Here is a 20,783-nt window from a genome sequence, read left to right on the forward strand (position 1 = left end):
GTCTCCCCACTCAACTCTCTCCATTATATATGTCAAAAGTGACAATCTCTCCGTTTTCCACCATCTTTTCTTCACACTCCCTCTCCTCATCTCCCCACTCATTTTGACTAGAAGAATCACCATCATCCTCACTCATCAACCCATTGCTAAACAAGTTTAAGGATTCATCTTCCCAAACATTGAAACAAACATAATCATCATCACACAAAAGAGAATCCTCACAATCACGAATCAATATATCACAAGTTTCTATGGAATCATCCTCCCAAAAATTAAAGCAAGCATAATCACAAGTATTAGAAAAATCATTGCAAAGGGAGTCATCATCACAAGAACCACAATTATCATCATCAAATGAATCAACACTCACACACTCATTAATAGAATTATCATCAACAAGGCCTATGGAATCATCCTCCCAGAAATAAAATCAAGTATTATCACACACATAAAGATCACCATTGCACTTCAAAGGGGAGTCATCCACACTAATGTCAAGAGTGTTTTCAATGAAAGATTGAGCACAAGAATTTTCAAGACTATTAGCACAAGAATGATCAAGAATGTTACCACATGTCGGCTCTTCATCTTCCTACACTATTTCAATGTCCTCCTCTTCACTCTCCATCTCTACCTCCTTTTGATTTTCCAAATCGGAAATTAAAACTTCTTCAAGCATCGGGACGTCACACTCCACTACCTCTTCAACACTCACCTCTTCACAATTGTTTCCTTTTTCAACCTCATCTACAACCCTTGGATTGGTTTCCAAAATCGGGAGATCATCTACAAGTGGGTAATTAACCCCTGGTGAAATTCTCTTCATGAACTCCTCCGTCATTGATAGCATCTTTATTTCAATATCGTCCAATGGAAGGCCTTCCTCCCAGAGGGTGACAAGACATTCCTTCAATTCACTCTTAATTTTGACCCTTAACTTTGTCGTTTCCTCCTTAGCCATCTTTGTGAATGCTTCTATCTTTTCCTTTAGAATCTCAATCTCGTCATTGGCCGGTGGGAGGTAATCACAAGGGGGTCTTTCACAATGATTTGAGGTAGTATAACAAAGAGTGTGAGGTGGTGTTTCATAGAAGTGTGTAGCATTGCTTCCTTCATGAAATTGTGATGTAGGTGGGTAGTAGGTGTTTGGGTGGGAGGTGGGGTATGAATATGGCTAGCTTGGGTCGATCTTTTTCATCATTTGGATAAGCTTGTTATCAACACTTTTGAATAAACCTTTAAAGCTCAACGAGTCCTCTTGAAGAATGGGGGATTGTGGAGGGAGTTCTTCTTGACAAGGTGGAGGTGGGTGTGCATATAGTGGTGGATGATGGCTATGCATATAAAATGTGGAATAATGATATGGTTTATGGGTGTGGTATGAAGATGGATAAGGATAAGGAGGTGGTGAGTAGTGATATGGTGGTGGAGGGTAAGCATAGGTAGAATGGGGGTATGGTTGGGGTGACCTGGAGTATAGTTCCATGGATTCCCCTCATGGTATGGGTAACCATGGGGATACGTATAAGCACTCATTGGTAAGCTTTTAATTGATTTTCACCAAAAATTTCCCTACACAAAGCTTAACCAAACAACAATTCTTTGCAACTAGAAATAGTTGCAAGTGAGCCACAAGATATGCAAATAAAGACAAGTATGCTCACTTCTCCAACTAAGGAACAAAAATAAGAAAACAAAACAAACAAAAGAAAGCAATTCAAGAACTCTTAACAAACAACTTCCTAAATGTCAAACACAATTCAAAAACCTTTTGCCATCCCTGGCAACGGCACCATTTTGATGTTGTGGTTTAATGTGAGGTGAATAAAGGTGGTAAAACAAGGAAAGAAGTTCCCCGAGTGTCGTGTTCTCAAGGATGGAAAATTGGAATCGAATTAGGTGTTGGCATTTAGGACGTTAAGAAGTAAGAGTTACAAGAATCACTAAAATAAAAAAGGATGCATGGGGTAAGAGGTGAACAAAGGCAAGTAAAAGAAAATAAGCAAAGGAAAACAAGGAGATGGATGTCCTATCTAGGTCTTGTGCTTCATTCTACTACGGGGATTCTAGACAATGTGACTCGGGCTCAATCAAGGGAGCCCACGACACCATCACTGGGTGGCGTCACACTCCGGACTCCCGGTTCCTCATTCGGATGGGGCATTTTATTGAACACTTGGTCTACCACTCCTCCTGAGCCTCATCCTTCCGGATCAAGGGCGGGGATGTGGTCAATTAGGACTCGTGTAGATCCGCTATCGCGCAATCTACACTTCCCCTAACTTTGTTACCTATTAAGGCCTTAAATAGGCACAAATCAAGATGAACATCAACCACACATGACCTAGAACCCTAAATCAACATTTCTAGAATCAAATGGAATGAAGAATTGTATCAAATCAAGCACAATAACTAGATTGGAACATCCAATCCCCAATCTAAACTAGCAAATCATTCTGTGAATTGAAATCACAAAAACCTAATTGAATTCAAAGAATGTAAATTGCAAACACAATTGAAATCGAAAACTGGATTATGAATGATATTTACCTATTAGAAATGAAATACAATCTTCAATGTCTTTGTTTTTCAACCTTGGATCAATGGAAGCTAATTCTAGAATCTCTCTTTCTCTCTCTAAAAAAGCTCTCAAGTAAGAATGCTAATCTAAAAATGTAATTTGAAAAAAAAAAATGATCCAACTCCCTCTAAAATTTCTAACTAAACCTTTAAATAGCCTTCCCAAAATTGCCCCTTCATTTTAATCATTCCGCATTCCCCGTCCACGCAAGCTCCACGCGTGGATCAGCACGGGAAACGATCCACGCCGGCTCCACGCGTGGAGTGGTCTTCCAGCCCGTCCCGAGACTCTTTCTTCGCACCGAGTGCTCATTACGTCCTCATGTTTTGCCCAATGGCTCCCAGGATCTGTAAATACACTTTAAAACCCCAAAGAAACAGTTTTGCACTAGACCTACACATTCGAGCATAAAATGCCATAAGTTATTCACAAAAGGATGCTAAACACTATTAAATAACCTCAACTTAGACCCTAATTTCTATTTATCTTTGGTGCTTATCACTAGTCCCATTGAATAAAAACATTCCTCCTTCCCAAAGTTCTTATATCAATTAAAAACTACAAGATGTGACATAAGCATCTCTTTCACACGTTTCAAAGCTTTTTCAATACCCTTTGATTAATGACTTCTAGAGTTTCACCTTATAGATTTTAATACCCCATTATAGATAGAATTATATATTTGGAAGTATTTCGAACTCTGGACCTATGAAGCTGGTCTCACCGTACCCACCCTTTTTTTTTTCATCACAAGCATGGGGATTGCTAACAATTTTTTTAGCTTTTCAAAATTCTCTTTTGCATCCTTACAATCACACAAATTGCCTCTTTCATAATTTTTTTGGGGGAAAGGGGATAAAATTAAACCTCACAACCTCTCATTTTTCATTATATCACACATTTATTCAATTAGAACTTCAACCAAACAAACCATCAAACCAACAAACCAAGGACATGTGAATACTTAAAGTCATGAAATAATTAAAAGGCATTTAGAAACAAGAAGAACTAGCTTATTGGATTTTAAATAAAAAAAAAACAAAAAACAAAACAAAACTCAAGACTTGGTTAAACCTAAAGGTTAATGATGAGGGTGAATGAGGTGGAATATGTGTATGGTGGAGGTGTAACTATTGCCTTTATCATCCCAAAATCTCAAGCGCAAAATGTGTCCTAAAGTGTGACTCTAAACTCTCAAAGTGGTGTGGGTGCCAATCTTTAGGAGCTTTTAAAGAAAAACGAATAATTCAACATAAAGGCTAAATCAAGAGGTGAAACAAAATTCAATTGATACTAAAATTGAACAAAAGTACCTTTACAATTGTCAAAATAAAATGATTAAGCAATAAAATTATATATATATATATACACACACACACACGCGCGATCGCGTTCAAATGAGAACGGTGCGCCCAGGAGAGAACTCAAAACGTATGACATCCGTCCACGTGTCCAGATCTAGCAAATGAGAAACACTGATTTTTAAAAGACGCACGGTGGCATTTTCGTAAATAATTGAACATCAAAGTGCAAGTAAAATGTATTACAAGTACAAGTAGCAGTTTCAAATAGTGCACCAAAGTTCAAGTAAAATGTATTACAAGTGCAAGTAAAATGTATTACAGGTGCGAGTAAATTGTACACTAAGCATGAAAACTAAGTGCACCTAACATTATAACTAATTGCACATAACGTTATAATTAGTTGCACCTAGGTGCACGGATGTTAACAAGGTAAATTACTTGCACTTGTAAGTGAAAATAAGTGTACTTGTAAGTGATTTTACTTGCACTTTTTCACTTGTAAGGGTGCACTAGCTACTTGCACTTATAACACATTTACTTATACCAAAGTTTGAGTTATTTACGAAAATACCACCGCGTCGTTTTTTTAAACTCACATATGATTCGTTGATCTAGACACGTGAATGGTTGTGAATGTTTCTTATTTCTCTCCTGAGCGATCGTTCTCATCAAAGCGTGCCCATATATATATATATATATAGGTTGGACTTAAGAGATTTAAGACTTATATATATATATAGGCATAGGATCAATATAAGTCCATCATAGTCTTGAATTAAAATATTAGATATGGGCTACTCTACATATATAAATCATACTTCAAAAGTAGGGCTCCTTTAATAAAAATACTTTAATAATTATCCTTTATTTTGAAAATAAGCTTAGTTAAAAATAATTTATATCAAAAAATAATTAATTAAAATAATTTTCATGTTAGGATTTTACGATGTGTCAGAGTAGATCTCATCATTCCATCGTATTTGAGATCGTATTTGAGATGAATGACTAGGGTTTATTCTCATCTCTAGAATTTAAATTTTGATTTTACTACATTTTTTATAGGTAATAGGTAACAGTAGATATAGTTTAACTTTTAGATTAATATTCTTATGAATTTGTTTGTTATTTGGTTTCTGATTAAAAAAAATTCTAAACTCAATAAAGAATTATAAATGTTAATAATATCTAAAATTTATAACTAAAGATAATTTAATTAGATTTAATAACAATAAAATATGAATTAATTTTAATTAACTGATTCTACTGTATTACTAAATGGATTAGGGCTAGTAAAATATGTTGCGTGTTAAAAAGAAATCAACTTGACAAAGGCCTTGTGGTCAAGCGGCATGAAGTGATTCTCCCTAGTGGGAGGTCATGGGTTTGAGTCTCAGTGGGGGCGAAAGTATATGGACAGATACTACATGTAACAGATTCAAAAAAAAAAAAGAAATCAACTTTACGTAATTAACATTCTTCTCCCAAAAAGTTGAAGCAATAATTATACCATAGACCTCAATACACCTTACACGGTTAACCCATCACAATTTACAAATGTTTACAATTCAAATTGTGGACATTCAATATGTATATTGTGTATTTTGAACGAACCTTACAAGGTGGACCAAAGTTCAGAATAATTTGTCAACCCCAAGGACCCTCACATCTCTAACCAATAGAGCATGTGAAATGATGTAACACCAAATAGGACCAATGCCAGTGCGGATAAGTGATCTGTCCACTTTGGACATGATCCCTCTTTTCTCAAATACCGACTACTAAACCACAGATAAGTTTACTTGAAAATGAACATACATAAAAATTCATTTGAAATGAACGTATATATTATAATAAAAATGAATGTAACCATTTACTTAAACTAGATATAAGACATTTTATGAATCCACATTGAAGTTCAGGCACTCATAAATCACAGAGCAAAAGCTAGATATTGGCCATTTCTTGAATTAAAACCAAAACAAATGCAACTGCAAAAACCTCCTCCAGTATGTTGTCCCTAACCAATGGCGAGCTATGCTTCTTATCATATTTTTCGCAAAGTAACTATGAGCATGTCTCTCAGGTTGAGAGGGCGACCTCTCAGTGAGAGAACTTTGAGATCAACTTATCAACATGAATCACAATATCATCTATGTGGGGGCGAACGGTTGCTTGAGGCTGAAGCATCCATGTCACGAACTGGTGAAGGGCTTCGGGATATTTGGGGTCAGAGGGACCTGTTGGCCACTTTACCTGAGCATTTACAATGGCCAACTGTAGGCTTCCACCGGCTTCCCCAAGCGCATACTCAAACGGGGACACTCCATACCTATACATAAGACCCCAAAAATACTCTGTTATTTCTCGGTTCTCATCAAGGGCTCAAATCAAAAAACATGAACAATAGGGAAAAGGGATGTCTAAAGGGGAATTTGAGAACGTGGGATTCATAATAGATGTCCTCACTACGTTGAGTTGAATAGTTCCAGTAATCAAACATTTCTTTTTACTAACCAACAATGCTAATAAGTTAAACAAATATGTTTCTTTTCACAGTTTCATGATCTTAGCCTCCCCCTTCTATGCCTATCCCTCAGCATACATCAGTACAACCAACTCAAGTGAAGTGTAAAAGCTTCTCTACCTAAATATGGTTGTGTAAAATAATTGGTAATTTTATGTTCGATTTAAACTTACAACTTACTGCACAATGTCTAGAACAACTGAAGGTGCAGATATAACCATAGACTTCTTATAAGTCATAGGCTAACAAATTTGGGATTCAAAAATTGAAGTTAAGAAGGCAGCAGGCTTACATTATTGCATATAAAGTACAACCCAATGACCAGATATCAGTTCTTTCATCAATATCAGCATGGCTTGGGCAATCCCATAGTTCAGGAGCTCGGAAGGGTGCTGAGACATGCTCAGATGCCCATTCCTATCAAATCAACACCCACAAAATGAAGGGATCACAGAATTTAAAGGGTTAGTCTACTGATCAATGGGGTAAGTGCAATGTGTATGACAAGAAACAGCCTGGAAAAATAATATTCAACTATCAACAAAATAGAATTAGACAATGTGGTCTTGAGAAGCTTGTATAATAGAAATCTGATATGCATAGAGAAAAGGCCAAAAGAAAATACAAAATATAACATATACTCCATGTATATATGTGTGTTTTTGTATGTGTGGAAGTAATAGACATACCTGCAACTGTAAAGCCTCTGAACGAGACCGTATTTGCTTTCTTGCAGGACGAGCACTTCCAAAATCCATCAATATTGCAAGAGGTGGTTGCCCTTTTCTATGTGTCAAAAGGACATTGCCAGGTTTTACATCATTATGTGCATAGGATGGTTCAAAATTGTGCATATGCTTGAGTCCTGCACAAAGCTGCATGTACTATTTCTTTCAATAAGGAACATATGCATATATACCCACTTAATTCCCTAAGTTTTTCTATACAGAAAACAACAACAACAATAATAAAAGGAGTTAATACCAGCTGGGGTCCTTCAAGTATAGTGGCACCGCCATGTTTAGTCCTAAACTTTCAATTTAACCACCCATGGTCCTTCAACTTTCTAATGTACCTAGTCATGGTCCTTCCATTAGTTTAATTAAGGGCAAAGTTAAAACCAGGGCTGGTTAAAAATTTGAAAGTTGAAGAACCATTGGTGGTTAACTTGAAAGTTGAAGAACCAAGGATGGTTAAATTTGAAAGTTGAAGGACCAGTGACCACGGGTGGTTAAATTGAAAGTTTAGCACTAAACGTGGCGGTGCCACTATACCCAGAGGACTCCAGTTGGTATTAACTCATAATAAAAGCAACAAGAAAATCGTGGTTAGAAATCTGTTTACCTGACGAAATATTTGAAGAACATCTGTGGTAGAAAAGGACTCCTTCTTTGCTTTCATAGCCGTGGCATTGTCCAGCAAGGTTCCATCCATATGGACAGGAAACAATAAGTATGCTTCATGCTTCCAAGATTGACCTTCAGAGGCCTAGAGAAACATAATAGGTTCTTTAATAAAGCTGAATGATAATTGAAGATATGCTGTACGAAAAGAAAATAGCAATAAATTCCAATTGCCATGCTTCCTACATCTTATCTGTCTCACATGCTCATATTTTGGAATTAAAAGAAGAAAGCTCTAAGAGAGAAATTACCTTGACAGCTATGATAGCATGATCAAGGAGAGGAAGCAGATTGGGATGACTAAACAGTGATGAAACACGGATCTCTTCCTTCACCAAATCCAATTGTTCACTATTCTGAATAAGAACTTTCTTCATTGCATAAGTTCCATTCTCTACACAACGAACCACGAAAACATATTCAGTTCATAATAGTATCAGCACATCGAATCCTAACAGTAAAACTTCAAAGAATATAAATCTAAGAACATATAGCACATGAAAGGAATTATCAGTAAACAAAACATACCTAATGTAACATGATTATACTTTAATCCATCGATAACTTCTCAAGTTCAAACATTAAAAAATTTGGGTGAAATATTCAAATTGGCATCTACTAATCGATACAAATACGCTCTTTCAGAGGGGGTAACCTCAGCCAAGATGACAAGAGATTCACATAACAACAAGGTCACGAGTTCAAATCCTTGCCCCCTTAGTTTGAGCCGGTCAGCTATGGATAATCTAGGCTGGTTTACTTCCTTGCGATCCTTTACCGGCTAGGGCCATAAGGCGGAATTTACCTACACCTGAAAGGGTTGTGGGGTTTCCTTGTCATCCAAAAAAAACAAAATAAAAAACTCTTTCAGACCCTCACAAGCCTGACAAACATAAGAGTAGCCATCCACTATAGAAATTCAAATAGGCCCCACCTTCTGACATTACTGAGATCTAAGGGTGTGTTTGGTTCATGGATTTCTACACCAGGAATAAGAATCAAAATCATAGTTAGTGTTTGGTTGACAACTCTTTGAAACACAACTATGGATTTTTTATTATCCCTTCAATTAAAAACTCCATTCCCTAATTAAATACCAGTATCATTCCATCTTATTAGTAATTTGATTTTTATGTTTGGATTAGTGCTTTTAGATTTTTGTTTTGATTTTTCTTGTCCATATTGGTGCTTTGGATGCTATTATATTATAATTAATTGTCTTCCTTTTTATTTTTGTATGTTTAAAACCTTTATTCCCATTATAGATTCATACATAACTAAGCATAGTAATAATTCCAATTCACCCCTAGTACCAAACATGCAAAGTACTCTAACCAAAACTCATTATAATTAACAAATATTTGATTCTGATTTGGATTCCCATATGCAAGCCAAACACACCCTAAGTTTAGGTCCGCCCACCGACACTCTCAGCAAGACACAGAATGATACTCGTAGAACACTATCAAGGCTTTCATCCAACTAGATCGAATCAACTTAATCGAATTACGGACTATTAGACTATGAGCAACAGAGATAAACAATTCAACCTAAAAAAAAAAAAAACACACACACACACACAAAAACAATTTAATAACAAATCAGATGCTAAACCAATCATGGGATCACAGGAAAAAAATCAAATGAAATGAAATCCAACAAATTTGACATCAATTCAGCTAGGAAATTCAGAGCAATCACATTAACAATAAGAGAAATTAAGAATGTGAGAACAGAAGAACGTACCAGAGGCATGAGAAGGGTCCTTGAATTTCTTGGACACTCCGGGTTTGGCGGGGTCGGAGAGGATCTCCTTCACGAGGTATACGTAGGCGAAGCCACCCTCGCCGAGCTGGCGGACGATCCGGAACCGGTTATCATTGATCCAGACGTCACCACCGCCGTTGACGGCGTCGTACAGAGCATTCAGCCCCGAGAACGAGCACCCCATCTCCTTCCTAGCAATGGGTCAGCTCCCTCTCACTTCTCACTCTAGATCTCTAACAAAATTCTCCCTCTCTCTCTCTCTCTCTCTCTCTCTCTAGGAATGGTAGTTTTCCGTAGCCTGGCAAGAGTTCGAGGTACCTCACTATCTCCCTCGTCGCGGATCCACCACACGTAGATATGTAATTGGTTGCTTCACTTCAGCCTCGTCGGTTTTGACTTCACGTTGTAATAACAATTTATGGTATAATTTCACATGGACCCTTGAGATTTTGAACGTTAACACTTAGACCCACTTTTGTTTCTTAAATTACACTTACATTTTAGCCCCTTAACCATTCAAGATCTAAACTGTTTTTAAAATGAAACCGTTTAATATTAAACGGATTTCAAAGATCTAATATCTTTTATATAAATATATATAATACTTATTGGCCAACACGTTTTGTAGTAAAAACATACCCCTTATGTCTCATTTTATGTGTTTATTAACGAGATTTGATTGAAATTATTTTTAATATAAACTTTCATAATGTTAAAGTTAGTATTAGTAGTTTTCAAAAAAATAGTATTTGTATATAAATATATATATTTAGAAAATACTATTAAACACAGAATATAATTAAAAATTGTAAATAAAATAAATAAATAAAAAAGAAATAGTTAATTTAACCGATGAATAATAGATGAAATGGAACACGGGAGTGACATTTGTTAATGAGTTAATTAGCGAAATGGTCCCTTGATTATAGTGAAATTATTGATTTAGTCCTTCATTGTTTTTTTTACCAATTGAGTCCCTCAACTTTAAAAATTTTAACCAATTTGTTACTTCGTTTGTTTTGTCATAGATATACGTTAACTCGGGACCATTTCAATGGACCAATTTGGTAATTTTGCTATCTGTTAACTCGGGACCAATTTGGTAATTTTGCTATAGTGGACCATTTCGATCACCAAATGCACCATTTTCTCCAAAAAGTTAATTACTGAAATGGTCCATTGACTATAGAGAAATTACCAATTTGATCCCGGGTTAACAGATGTCTAACAGCAAAACAAACGGATGACCAAATTGGTTAAGGTTTTTAAAATTGAGGGACTTAATTGGTTAAAAACAATAGTCATGAACCAAATTGGTAATTTTGCTATAGTCAATGGACTATTTTGATAATTAAGTCTTTGTTAATTTATTTTAAAAAAAAAAAAGAAGTTATATTTATTAAAATCTGGCTCATGTAAACTCTCTTACACAAGTTTTTTTTTTAGAATCTCTTACACAAGTTTTTATAATATAAAAATATTAAAAGAAATAAAGGTTGAATATCTAAAAATAAAATGAGGATACAACTTATAAACTTTTTCTTCAGAGGTCATTGACACTGATTCAATCTTATTTGGGGATAAAAATTTGTGTGAGATCGTTAGGTTATGGACAATTGGGTGTATAAGTATTAGAATTTCAGTTATAAATATTACAATATTTATTATTACTAATAATTAATTTTACATACCCTAGGTATATAGTATCACAATTTCATATATAAGCATTACAATATCTATCACAAGTAATGATTTATTTACAATATCGACCCATCTCATGGATTAAAATCTGTGAGACTATCTCACACAAGCGTGACTCTTTCAAGAGAAGTAACAATACTGAATTACAAACGCAAAATATGAGTATATTAAAAAGACAGGTGTGCGTGTTGGCTTTCGATTCAATTTTATCAAGTTCAATATTTTGATTTTGAAAAAAAAAACAAAAAAAAATAAACCATTCGATTTCAAATTTAAGTTCGATTCTATTTAGGTTTGGTTTGAAAGTGTTCAATTTCGGCTCAAATTTAGTTCAGTTCGGTTTGAGAACCCCAAACATTTCTTAATTCTCTTTCACACATAGTTATTTATTTGTTTTCACTAATAATTTAAATTTCAAAATCTAAATATGTCAACAATAAATATTTTAAATTTCTCAACTTAAAATAAGTCTAAAATGAACCAAGCTTTTCACATGCGTCCGGCGTGCGACAAAAGCATTGTAAACTCGGCAACTCACAAAGAAAAATTTGGAATAAAGAACAACTGAAAATTATGTTTAGGAAATTAGGGATTTAGTATATATATTTGAGTAAATTTGTAAATATAAAAACATTTAGGAATATATATGGGCGTAGGCCAGGTTGGCTGAGTTCAGCCTATGTTCAATTCAAGACGTGGCATTGTGGTTTACCATGGAGAGATGTGGTTAAATGGTTAATGTGCACCTACTTATCACCAATTAGTTTTAAATAGGATATGACAACCAGATAGTCAAAGAACTCTATGGTTAAACGTGTTAGACTTACAATAGTTATAGGACGAGTGGCTAAGGATTGAGTTAGGCATACTATTGGACTTTGTGATCAAAGGTTGCGGAATGTGCTGGGATGAGAATTGTTGGGCGTCGATCGGATTAGCCAAGTTCAAATCCTGCTCGATTCGAGACGTAGCATTGTGACTTACTATGGATGGATGTGATTAAATGGTTAATGTCCACCTACTCATCACCAATTGATTTTAAGTAGGATATGACAATCAAATAGCCAAATAACTTTGTGGTTAAGCATGCTTGACTTATAGCAGTTACAGTATGGGTGACCCACTAAGAAGATATATATATATATATATATATATATATATATATATATATAAGGATGACCACGGTTCGGTTCGAACCGAACCGTGCACTGCTGGAACCGAATCGGAATCGGAACTGTACGGACGGTTCCGGTTCCAAACCAGAAAATTTTTTTTAAAAAAAAAACTTTTTTTAATTATTATTTATTATTTGATTAAAGTTTATTATTATTCGATTAAAGTTTTAACTTTAAATAACATTTTAAAATTCAACCATAACAATTTTTTGTAAATATAGTTTAACTTTGAAGTTTAAATATTTAATATAACTATTTTAAAAACATTTTAGAATGAAAACTTTTCAACAAAAAATATTAATTGTTGAATTTGGACAATTTTAAAAATTAAAAAAAATAACAAATAAAAATAAAAAATCCGGTTCGAACTGGTGGTTAAAACCAGAACTGCCGGTTCCAAACCGTACTTGGAAGGTTAGGTTCCGATTTGGCCAATTTCGGAACCGGGAATCGCCGGTTCAGAACTGGAACCGAACCGTGGTCATGACTATATATATATATATATATATATATATATATATATATATATATATATATATGTATGTATATATATATGTATATATATATATGTATATATATATATACATATATATATATACATATGTATATGTATATGTATATGTATATGTATATATTGTGTATATACAAAAAAAAATTAAGACATCAAGAGTAACATAAATTCATAATTTTATTTTTACACTTGATGGATATATTAGGCCCTACCCAAAGGGCACAAAGTAAACCTAACCCCAGACGTTGAAGCCCTAACCACTGACCTTAGGGTCAGCTAAGGTGTGATAACCCAAGTTGGGAAAGTCAGATCGACAAAGAGGCCCGTGATAAACCAAAGGCGTTGTAACTGCCCGCTCCGAAAATGTTACATTGGTGATGGTAGGATGGGGGATTTAAAAGATTACTCGAACCACAAATGAGGTGGGAAGTTGGCCTCGATTGCCTCGTCACTTACTCTAATCTAACTTACCCAAGACATCCCGTTGAGGAGCTTGCGGTCTAACAAGCCAACACCGTCCTCAACAACCTAGTGGTAGGAATCCAAAACCTAGTGCCACTCATTCGAATGAACACCATATATAGTCAAGGCACTAAAAGGAGTCAGATCAGCACAACCAACCGCAACCACAACCATAATTCATCAGTGGGTCGAGTGGGATGCGAGACCTCACATGGTGGAGGAAACTCAAAACGAGCTTGGGGTGAATTCGTCACAGGGGTTAGCTCATCACGATAGAAATGATGCAAGTTGAGGTCATAGAGATTGGGAGGTTAACCATCCAGCCTCAAACCAAATTCACTATGGATTAATTAGGCACCGGAGTGCAAATACAAGAATGGTTGGGCTCGAGTCTAGGGGTGAATAAAGAAATCTTCTAGTAGAAGTATTTTGTGTAGGGGTCCGACCACAAAATAAATGCTTTCAATGTAGAATTTCATTTGTAAAAATAAAGACTTGAATTTTACTATTTTTGGGGGTGGGGTGGGGGGTCTTACCCCATATATTGACCTCAATTCCCTAAGGGTGTTGATATGTCCAACCTCTTCCAACACCGGATGTTAAGAGAACATACTCACTTTATTTTATGGCCAAGATCATGTTCTTTGTGACAACATGCTCACCTTGCTTTGCCTTATGGTCAAACCTAACTTGCTTGTGCTAGAGTTGATGATTATTGAGCTCATGTCGAAGGACTTACCTCGCTCGCAATAAAGGGCTTACCTCTAAGAAATTGATGTTATGATATTTTGAGTTTGCGCTGAAGGACTCGTCTAACTGAAAGAAATCAAGTTCATGAATTACTAAGTTCACGTCAAACGGTTTACCTCGCCCTAGGAAGCCAAGGTCATGAACCCCGAGGTTAGATTGTGGTTAGTCAATCCCAAGGTCATACTCTAGGTGGGAGACTACCATCTAGCTCTAGGTGGACAAGCACATGCTTTCTTTTAAGAATTAGTTTGCAAAAATAATCTCTACAGCCCAAATTATTTTTAATATTTTTTAAGGACAATGGGGAGTTCGACCCCAAGTGTCAACCCCCTTGGCCTGACTTCAACTATTCCTAGCACTATTACAAGGTCTAACCTCAAATAACTCTAGATTAAAAAGTTATTCCTAGGGCGTTATGAGGTCCAACTTCGCCTAACGTTGAATGAAATAACATTTTTTTTAGCCAAGGTTAATACCTTAGCAAAGAAAATGCTAAGTTTTTCTTAAGGGCATTACAAGGTCCGACCTCGCTTAAGCCAAACGAAAGAGCTTGTTCTTGGTTGATGTCAATGCCACTGCCAAGGAAAAGCTAAGATTTTACTAGGGGCATTACAACATTTGACCTTGCCTAATGCCGAACCAGAAAGTTTTCCCTAGAGGTGTTACAAGGTCAGACCCCACCTAACACTGAACAAAACAACTTGTTCTTAGGTGAGGTGATTACTCTAGTCAAGAAACAACTAATATTTTCCTAGGGGCATTAAGAGGTCTGATCTCACCTAATGCCAAATAGAAAAGTTTTCTCTAGGGGCGCTATGATGCCCAACCTCACCTAACAAAGTATGGAAGAACTTTTTCTTGGCTAAGGTCAATGCCTTAGCCAAGAAATAGCTAAGTTTTTCCTAGGGTATTAAGAGGTTTAACCTAGCTTAATGTCAAATAGAAAAGTTTCCCTAAGGGCGTTGCAAGTTCCAACGTCACTTAATGTTGAACGAAAGAGCTTGTTATTAGACAAGGTCAATGCCTTAACCACAAAAAAACTAAACTTTTTTGAGGGGCATTACAAGATCCAACCTCGCCTAATGTCAGTCATAAGAGCTTATTTTTTACTAAGTTAAACGCCTTATCCAAGAAAAAGCTAAGCTTTTCCCAAGGGTATTACAAGGTCCAACCTTGTTTAACATCAAATGGAAGACCTTGTTCTTGGTTATAGTCAATGCCTTAGCCAAGAGAAAGCTAAGCTTTTCCTAGGGGTATTACGAGGTTTGATATCGCCTAACACCAAATGGAAGAGCTAGCTCTTGACTAAGCTCAATGCCTTATCCGAGAAAAAACTAAGATATTCTTAGGAGCACTATGAGGTCCAACCTCGCCAAATGTCAAATAGAAAAGTCTTTCTTAGGAGTAATACAAGGTCCGACATTTTCTAAAGTCGAATTGAAGAATTCTTTTGGCCAAGGTCTATTGGAAAAAAATGGCAATAAATGACATTTTAAGTGGCCATTTTGTGGTATAAATATATGTAGGGTCCACATCCGATTTGGGTCGGGTCAAAGTGGATTCGGATTCTTCGTAGTGAGACGGAGAGATCAATATATTATACGCTCAAAATGGATAATAGGTGAATGAGAAAATTGGTTCTCAAGGTGACCCATTTGAGATGGAATTTATGTGGAAAAAGCTTTAAGTAAGCTTTTGTCCCACATTGGTTTGGGAAGAAGATTCCACCCACTATATATACAAGAGTCCTTTTATGACTAATTAACTTGTATAGCATAGATGCTCTCTCTCGCGCGCAGGGGGGGGGGTGTGCAAATCAAATCCCAAAATGAACCTGAAAAGGCAGCGATAGCGGTGATCTCCTGGTCACACCGGTCGATCTCTTGAACTCTCGAAGCGTCGAGGCGCAGTTGCGATGGAAGCTCGCGATAGCGGTGATCTCCTGGTCACACCGGTCGATCTCTTGCGGCTAAGAGTTGAACTCTCGAAGCGTCGAGGCGCAGTTGCGGTGGAAGCTCGCGATAGCGGTGAGAGTTGAACTCTCGAAGCTTGCACATGTCGATCAATTGTAGCTCTTCCGCACGTAACTGCAGTGACCTCTCGAAAGAGACTCTGGCCAAAACGGTTCACTTCCGTAGTGACTGTTCAAGTGATTAACTCAATACGTTATCGAATTAATATCATATTAATTCCAATATTTATTTTAGAGTTAATTTCATGTTAGTGGTAGAGTTAATACTTGCTAGTGGGAGGAGGTTACAATGCTATGATAAATGTCATTACTCCTTCATCTCTTATATATTCTTCTAGGTGAGCAGCAGATTTAAGAAACATACACACGAAAGTGATATACCTATATACGAAAATACTTTCTCCACCTCGAAAACTCTGTTCAACCTTCCTTCAAGCCACCTGTGTTCATCCCACGTTCTCGCTCGCCGGGTCCAGAGTTTGTGTGCGTAAACGCAAAGACCGTAGTACGTTTTATCCTGGAAAACCTAGGTCACAACGCTCCAGCACCCCGGGAGGCGGTAAATAAGGTTTTAAGGACAGAGGCAACTCGACTCGTGCTTACAACTACCCCAAAGCCCGTCCCACCTATTCCAGGTTTATCTAACCTTTGTTGTAGGTTTAAATTCCTGGAATTATATATATATATATATATATATATATTTGTTTTATTTGTTTTTTGTGGATTTTCTATTTCGTCCTTTTTCTTGGGTTTTCGAGAATTATTCCCAACAATCTTAAAACCTTATTTATTCCTTTCTAATTCTCAAATACTACGGAGAAATGGAAAATCCAACATTACCCTTGTTTGTTAATGGGGACTAGAACGGTAAAGATGTTGTTACGAACAACAATGGAGGGAACGGCAACGTTGTTGCACATTCCCAAACACCGGTGAACGTTGGTTCACGGAACGGTGTGGGCATCATGGAAAATGTTCCTACGATGCAGATACCTTCGGTACCAATTGGATCGGCTAATAGTCATGGAGGATCCAGTGGTGTGATTACTACATGGTCTGAGGACTGTGGTAGTGTGACTAATGACTTCGATCATAATCGAGTGAAGGCCAAGCGAAAGCTTAGTCCTGAACGAGTTTATGTGAGGAAGGTGAATGGTCATTACGATGCGAACCGTCATCCTAGTGAAAAGGTTGAAGACAACTTTGCTAGGATTAATGGGTACGGTGGATGATTGGACGAGTGAAGGTCACAATCGGATTCCGATGTGCTGTGATGAGACCACCCCGAGGGAGTAGACTGATGATTAAATGGAACAAGGCACACGGTGTGATGGACTACTACGAGATAGGGATTAGGAAGTTTATTTCCATTGTAATCTCCTATCTAGTTGAATTTATTTTTTGATAATAAATTTGTAGTAGTATCCTTGTAATATTTTTATTGTTTAAAAATATGTATGTTACATTGAGAAGTATTGAATCACGATATACATGCAAATTATTTTATGAAATAATGTTTGATGTATGATTCAATATTTTATATGCTTTGTGCATGTGTAGCATTTGTTTGAGAAATGCTAATATGGTTAATGACCAACAAATGTAACTCGTGTGTTACATGATTGAAATCACTTAACGAACCTCGGTTCTAGATTTCATGGGAAAATCAATTGTCAAAAAATTGAGATAACCTTATAATCGTGAGCATTACGGCTCAATTGTTTTGAATATTTTTAAGTAATATTCTTATTGCGATTATAATGGTTTGATTCAACTAGTTGGAATTTTGGTTGATTTGATCTCGTTAATTGTGTTAGAATTAACTTGATCCGAAATTCCTAATTTTACTAGTGTGAAATTAATTTGAGACAAATGATGGAATGTTGGGTCAATAATCGGTTAAATTGAGCTTAAGTGCTAACGTTGTAGCGCTAACGGAAAGGCTCAATTGGTTGCTATTTATTTAGCAATTCGGTACGCTGTAGTACCTATTTACATTTGGTTAAAGCTTAATCGCTTAACGGAAAATGTATTTAGTACTGGGTAAGTGGGTTTGATACACCACTAACGTACCAACGTGATAGTGTTTCGTACACTAACGGACTAGTGTATTATTAGCACTTTAAGGGCTAATTAAATTCACTAGGATAGTGCACTACGGCACTAACGTCTAAACGGCTTGTTTAATACCAAGATTAATCCATTAGTTAATGCACTAATCGTAGTGCTTAATGGGATTAAAGATGGAATTAAAGCTCAAGCTAGTGGGCGGTGAAATGGTTGTCACAATCATTTGAAATGAAAGCATATGGAAGAGTGTTAGTCTTCTGAGAAGAGGTAATTCGAGCACCTCTCGTGGGGTTTAACTACATCTTGCAAAAGGTTGCTAACCCCTCCACCTCTCGTGATCGTAAGGGGTAGTTTTGATACTGCCTATACCTTGCGAGAAGAGGTTGTTTATTGCTTTCAAGACCGTTATTGCGGTGTGTTATTCTTTATAAGAATAAAAGTGAAAACCAAATTAATTGTAGTACTAATGCGGTTAAAAGTGATCGATGTGGTGAACAAGAAACACCTTCGGATGATTTCTATGTTGTTATTATACTTGAGAGTATAATATGGATTCACCTTAATCGAACGATGCTACCGAACACGATTATCAATACGTTGATATGTTTGGGCCTACCTCGAGAATGTGGGGGTGAGGCAATTGTCTTTTGGACAAGCAAAAACCTTTTACGAAGGTTCCCTACAAAGTAACTCGATAAGGTTCCTTACGAGTGTGGATAGGTTTGAGCTATCCTATTGATACTTGAAATGTGGGGACTGCTTGCCAAATGTGTTTTGTTTTTAATACCCAAAGTCCATGTCTCGGACGGACGTATGTAAGAACATAACGAATCAGAAATTCATCGTTCGTTGAAGATGGTTTTTCTGTGAAGGTCAATTGAAGGACCTAAAACCCGAACTCATAGCTAGACGTAGCTAGTGAGTAATGATTTGGAAAATCCTGTAATCCGAATTTTCTGACTTACATATTAGAATGTGATGAGCACAATCTAACTTGTTGACTAGAAAATGGAATGGATTTGGTAAGGATTGAAAATCATGTGGTTCGATTTTCTGACGTACTTGTTAGGATGCGATCTGCATAGTCTAACTTGTTTACTAGAAATTGGATCAGGTTTTCTAACACGGCTCGTTAGAAAATAAAGCCTCGTATGGATGTAGAAATTGTGTTTTCTACGGATGTCCATGAGAAGTTAAATAAGTTTACCTCGTGATTGGACAAAGTCACCTCTTATAACCAGCCAGGCTATTCAGGGAATAATTCTGAACATTATGGAATTAACTTCAAGTTAAATCCAATACAAATTCTGAGAATTAATCTCCTAATTAGTGGTGGGCTGGTTCGAAGGGTGCAAATTGGTTTTGTACCAAAAAGAGGTTGTAAGGTGAAGTAGATTCTGTCGTAGAGAATCATACTTCAGAACTGGTTGTTCTTCCTCCGGGTTGTAAAACCTTTGGATCCTAGGTGGATCTTCAGGTTGGAAGATAAAATCAGTTAATTTCATTGAAGTATAAGGGCAGGCTTGTAATTGAAGATTACTTGCGAGCGCCTTGGTTACTTCAATGTGTATTCTCTTGTAGTGAGAATGAAAATCCATAAGGATGACACTTGCCTCAACCACTGTGTGGGATTTGGAAGTTCATCAAGTGGATGTGGAATAACCATTTTTTTATAGTCAAGGAACGGCCTAAGGGCTTTGTTGGTTCCTCACTATGAAAGAAAGTGGGTAGCTTGGTAAAATCCTTGTATGGTAAAAACAATAAGCCTGAAATATTGGCACGTAATGTTTTGATCATACAATGATAAACCAACGTGTTTAGTATAAACAAAGTAACATAGGTCTATGTATTGCATACGATAGACGGTGACGTTGCTATGCGTTTATACACGATAAACTCATCGTGGGTAGAAACGATCGAGTGATCAAGTCTACTAGGATCATGTTAAATTGGAAATTTGACGTGAAAGATATGAATTGGCAGATTTAAATCTTCGGGATTAAAATCATGAGAGGACTTGATGGTCTCGTGTGAAGCCAATCTCATTGTGTTGATTAATTCCTTGCAAAAGGATGATAATCAAGTGGCTTGGACAACGTTAGATACTAACTATCCAAAATCTTAAAGATTGTACTTCTCGATGAGAATACACTCCGATTATTGGTAAGTTCAATTGTATCTAATGTGTTGCGTTTGGCCAAATATTGCCTTGCAGTTTATAAACTCTATAGTGATACGAATAACCCTAGTGCTACGCACTAGAAGGCAATAGTGGAAAATTATGAGATACCATTGGTATACTTATGATTTTAGACTGCACTACGGGCGATATCCAAACTGTACTTGGAAAGTATAGTGCGTTAATCGGATATCAAAAGGATGTTAAGTCCATGAATGGCTACATGGTTGATATGAGCCGGGGTAGTCAGTCAAAAGTGGAAATTCTCGTGATAGCTAGATCCTGATTGGAATCTACGTTGAAAAAACTTTAGGACACATGTGTCTCGAGAGGTTGAATGGTAATGCCATTTTTGTTGAGAATGTTCCCGAGTTGGAAAAACTC

At 36.5% G+C, this 20,783-nt stretch overlaps 1 protein-coding gene across 1 annotated transcript; it reads right to left on the reverse strand.

Annotated features, from left to right (window-relative positions):
• Positions 1-5,707: 5,707 nt before the first annotated feature.
• On the reverse strand, positions 5,708-9,938 carry LOC116011438 (probable serine/threonine-protein kinase DDB_G0291350). Its single transcript, XM_031251000.1, has 6 exons — positions 9,559-9,938; positions 8,064-8,206; positions 7,754-7,897; positions 7,099-7,284; positions 6,702-6,826; positions 5,708-6,214 (listed from the first exon to the last, which is right to left on the reverse strand). Exons 1-6 carry the CDS (start codon positions 9,761-9,763, stop codon positions 5,986-5,988), a joined length of 1,032 nt encoding a protein of 343 aa, XP_031106860.1. The 5' UTR covers positions 9,764-9,938; the 3' UTR covers positions 5,708-5,985.
• Between the last annotated feature and the right edge of the window lie 10,845 nt (positions 9,939-20,783).

The sequence above is a fragment of the Ipomoea triloba genome, chromosome 2, assembly GCF_003576645.1.
Source record: "Ipomoea triloba cultivar NCNSP0323 chromosome 2, ASM357664v1".
NCBI classification, from domain to species: Eukaryota; Viridiplantae; Streptophyta; class Magnoliopsida; order Solanales; family Convolvulaceae; genus Ipomoea; species Ipomoea triloba.

What these genes read in the sequence shown, in the direction of transcription:
- LOC116011438 (XM_031251000.1), bottom strand. Translation starts at nt 9,763, where the DNA reads ATGGGGTGCTCGTTCTCGGGGCTGAATGCTCTGTACGACGCCGTCAAC. An exon ending in ATGCTATCATAGCTGTCAAG is followed by an intron (nt 7,898 to 8,063) that starts GTAATTTCTCTC and finishes ATGTTTCTCTAG; the next exon opens with GCCTCTGAAGGTCAATCTTG. An exon ending in TGTACTTTATATGCAATAAT is followed by an intron (nt 6,215 to 6,701) that starts GTAAGCCTGCTG and finishes TCTTATGTATAG; the next exon opens with GTATGGAGTGTCCCCGTTTG.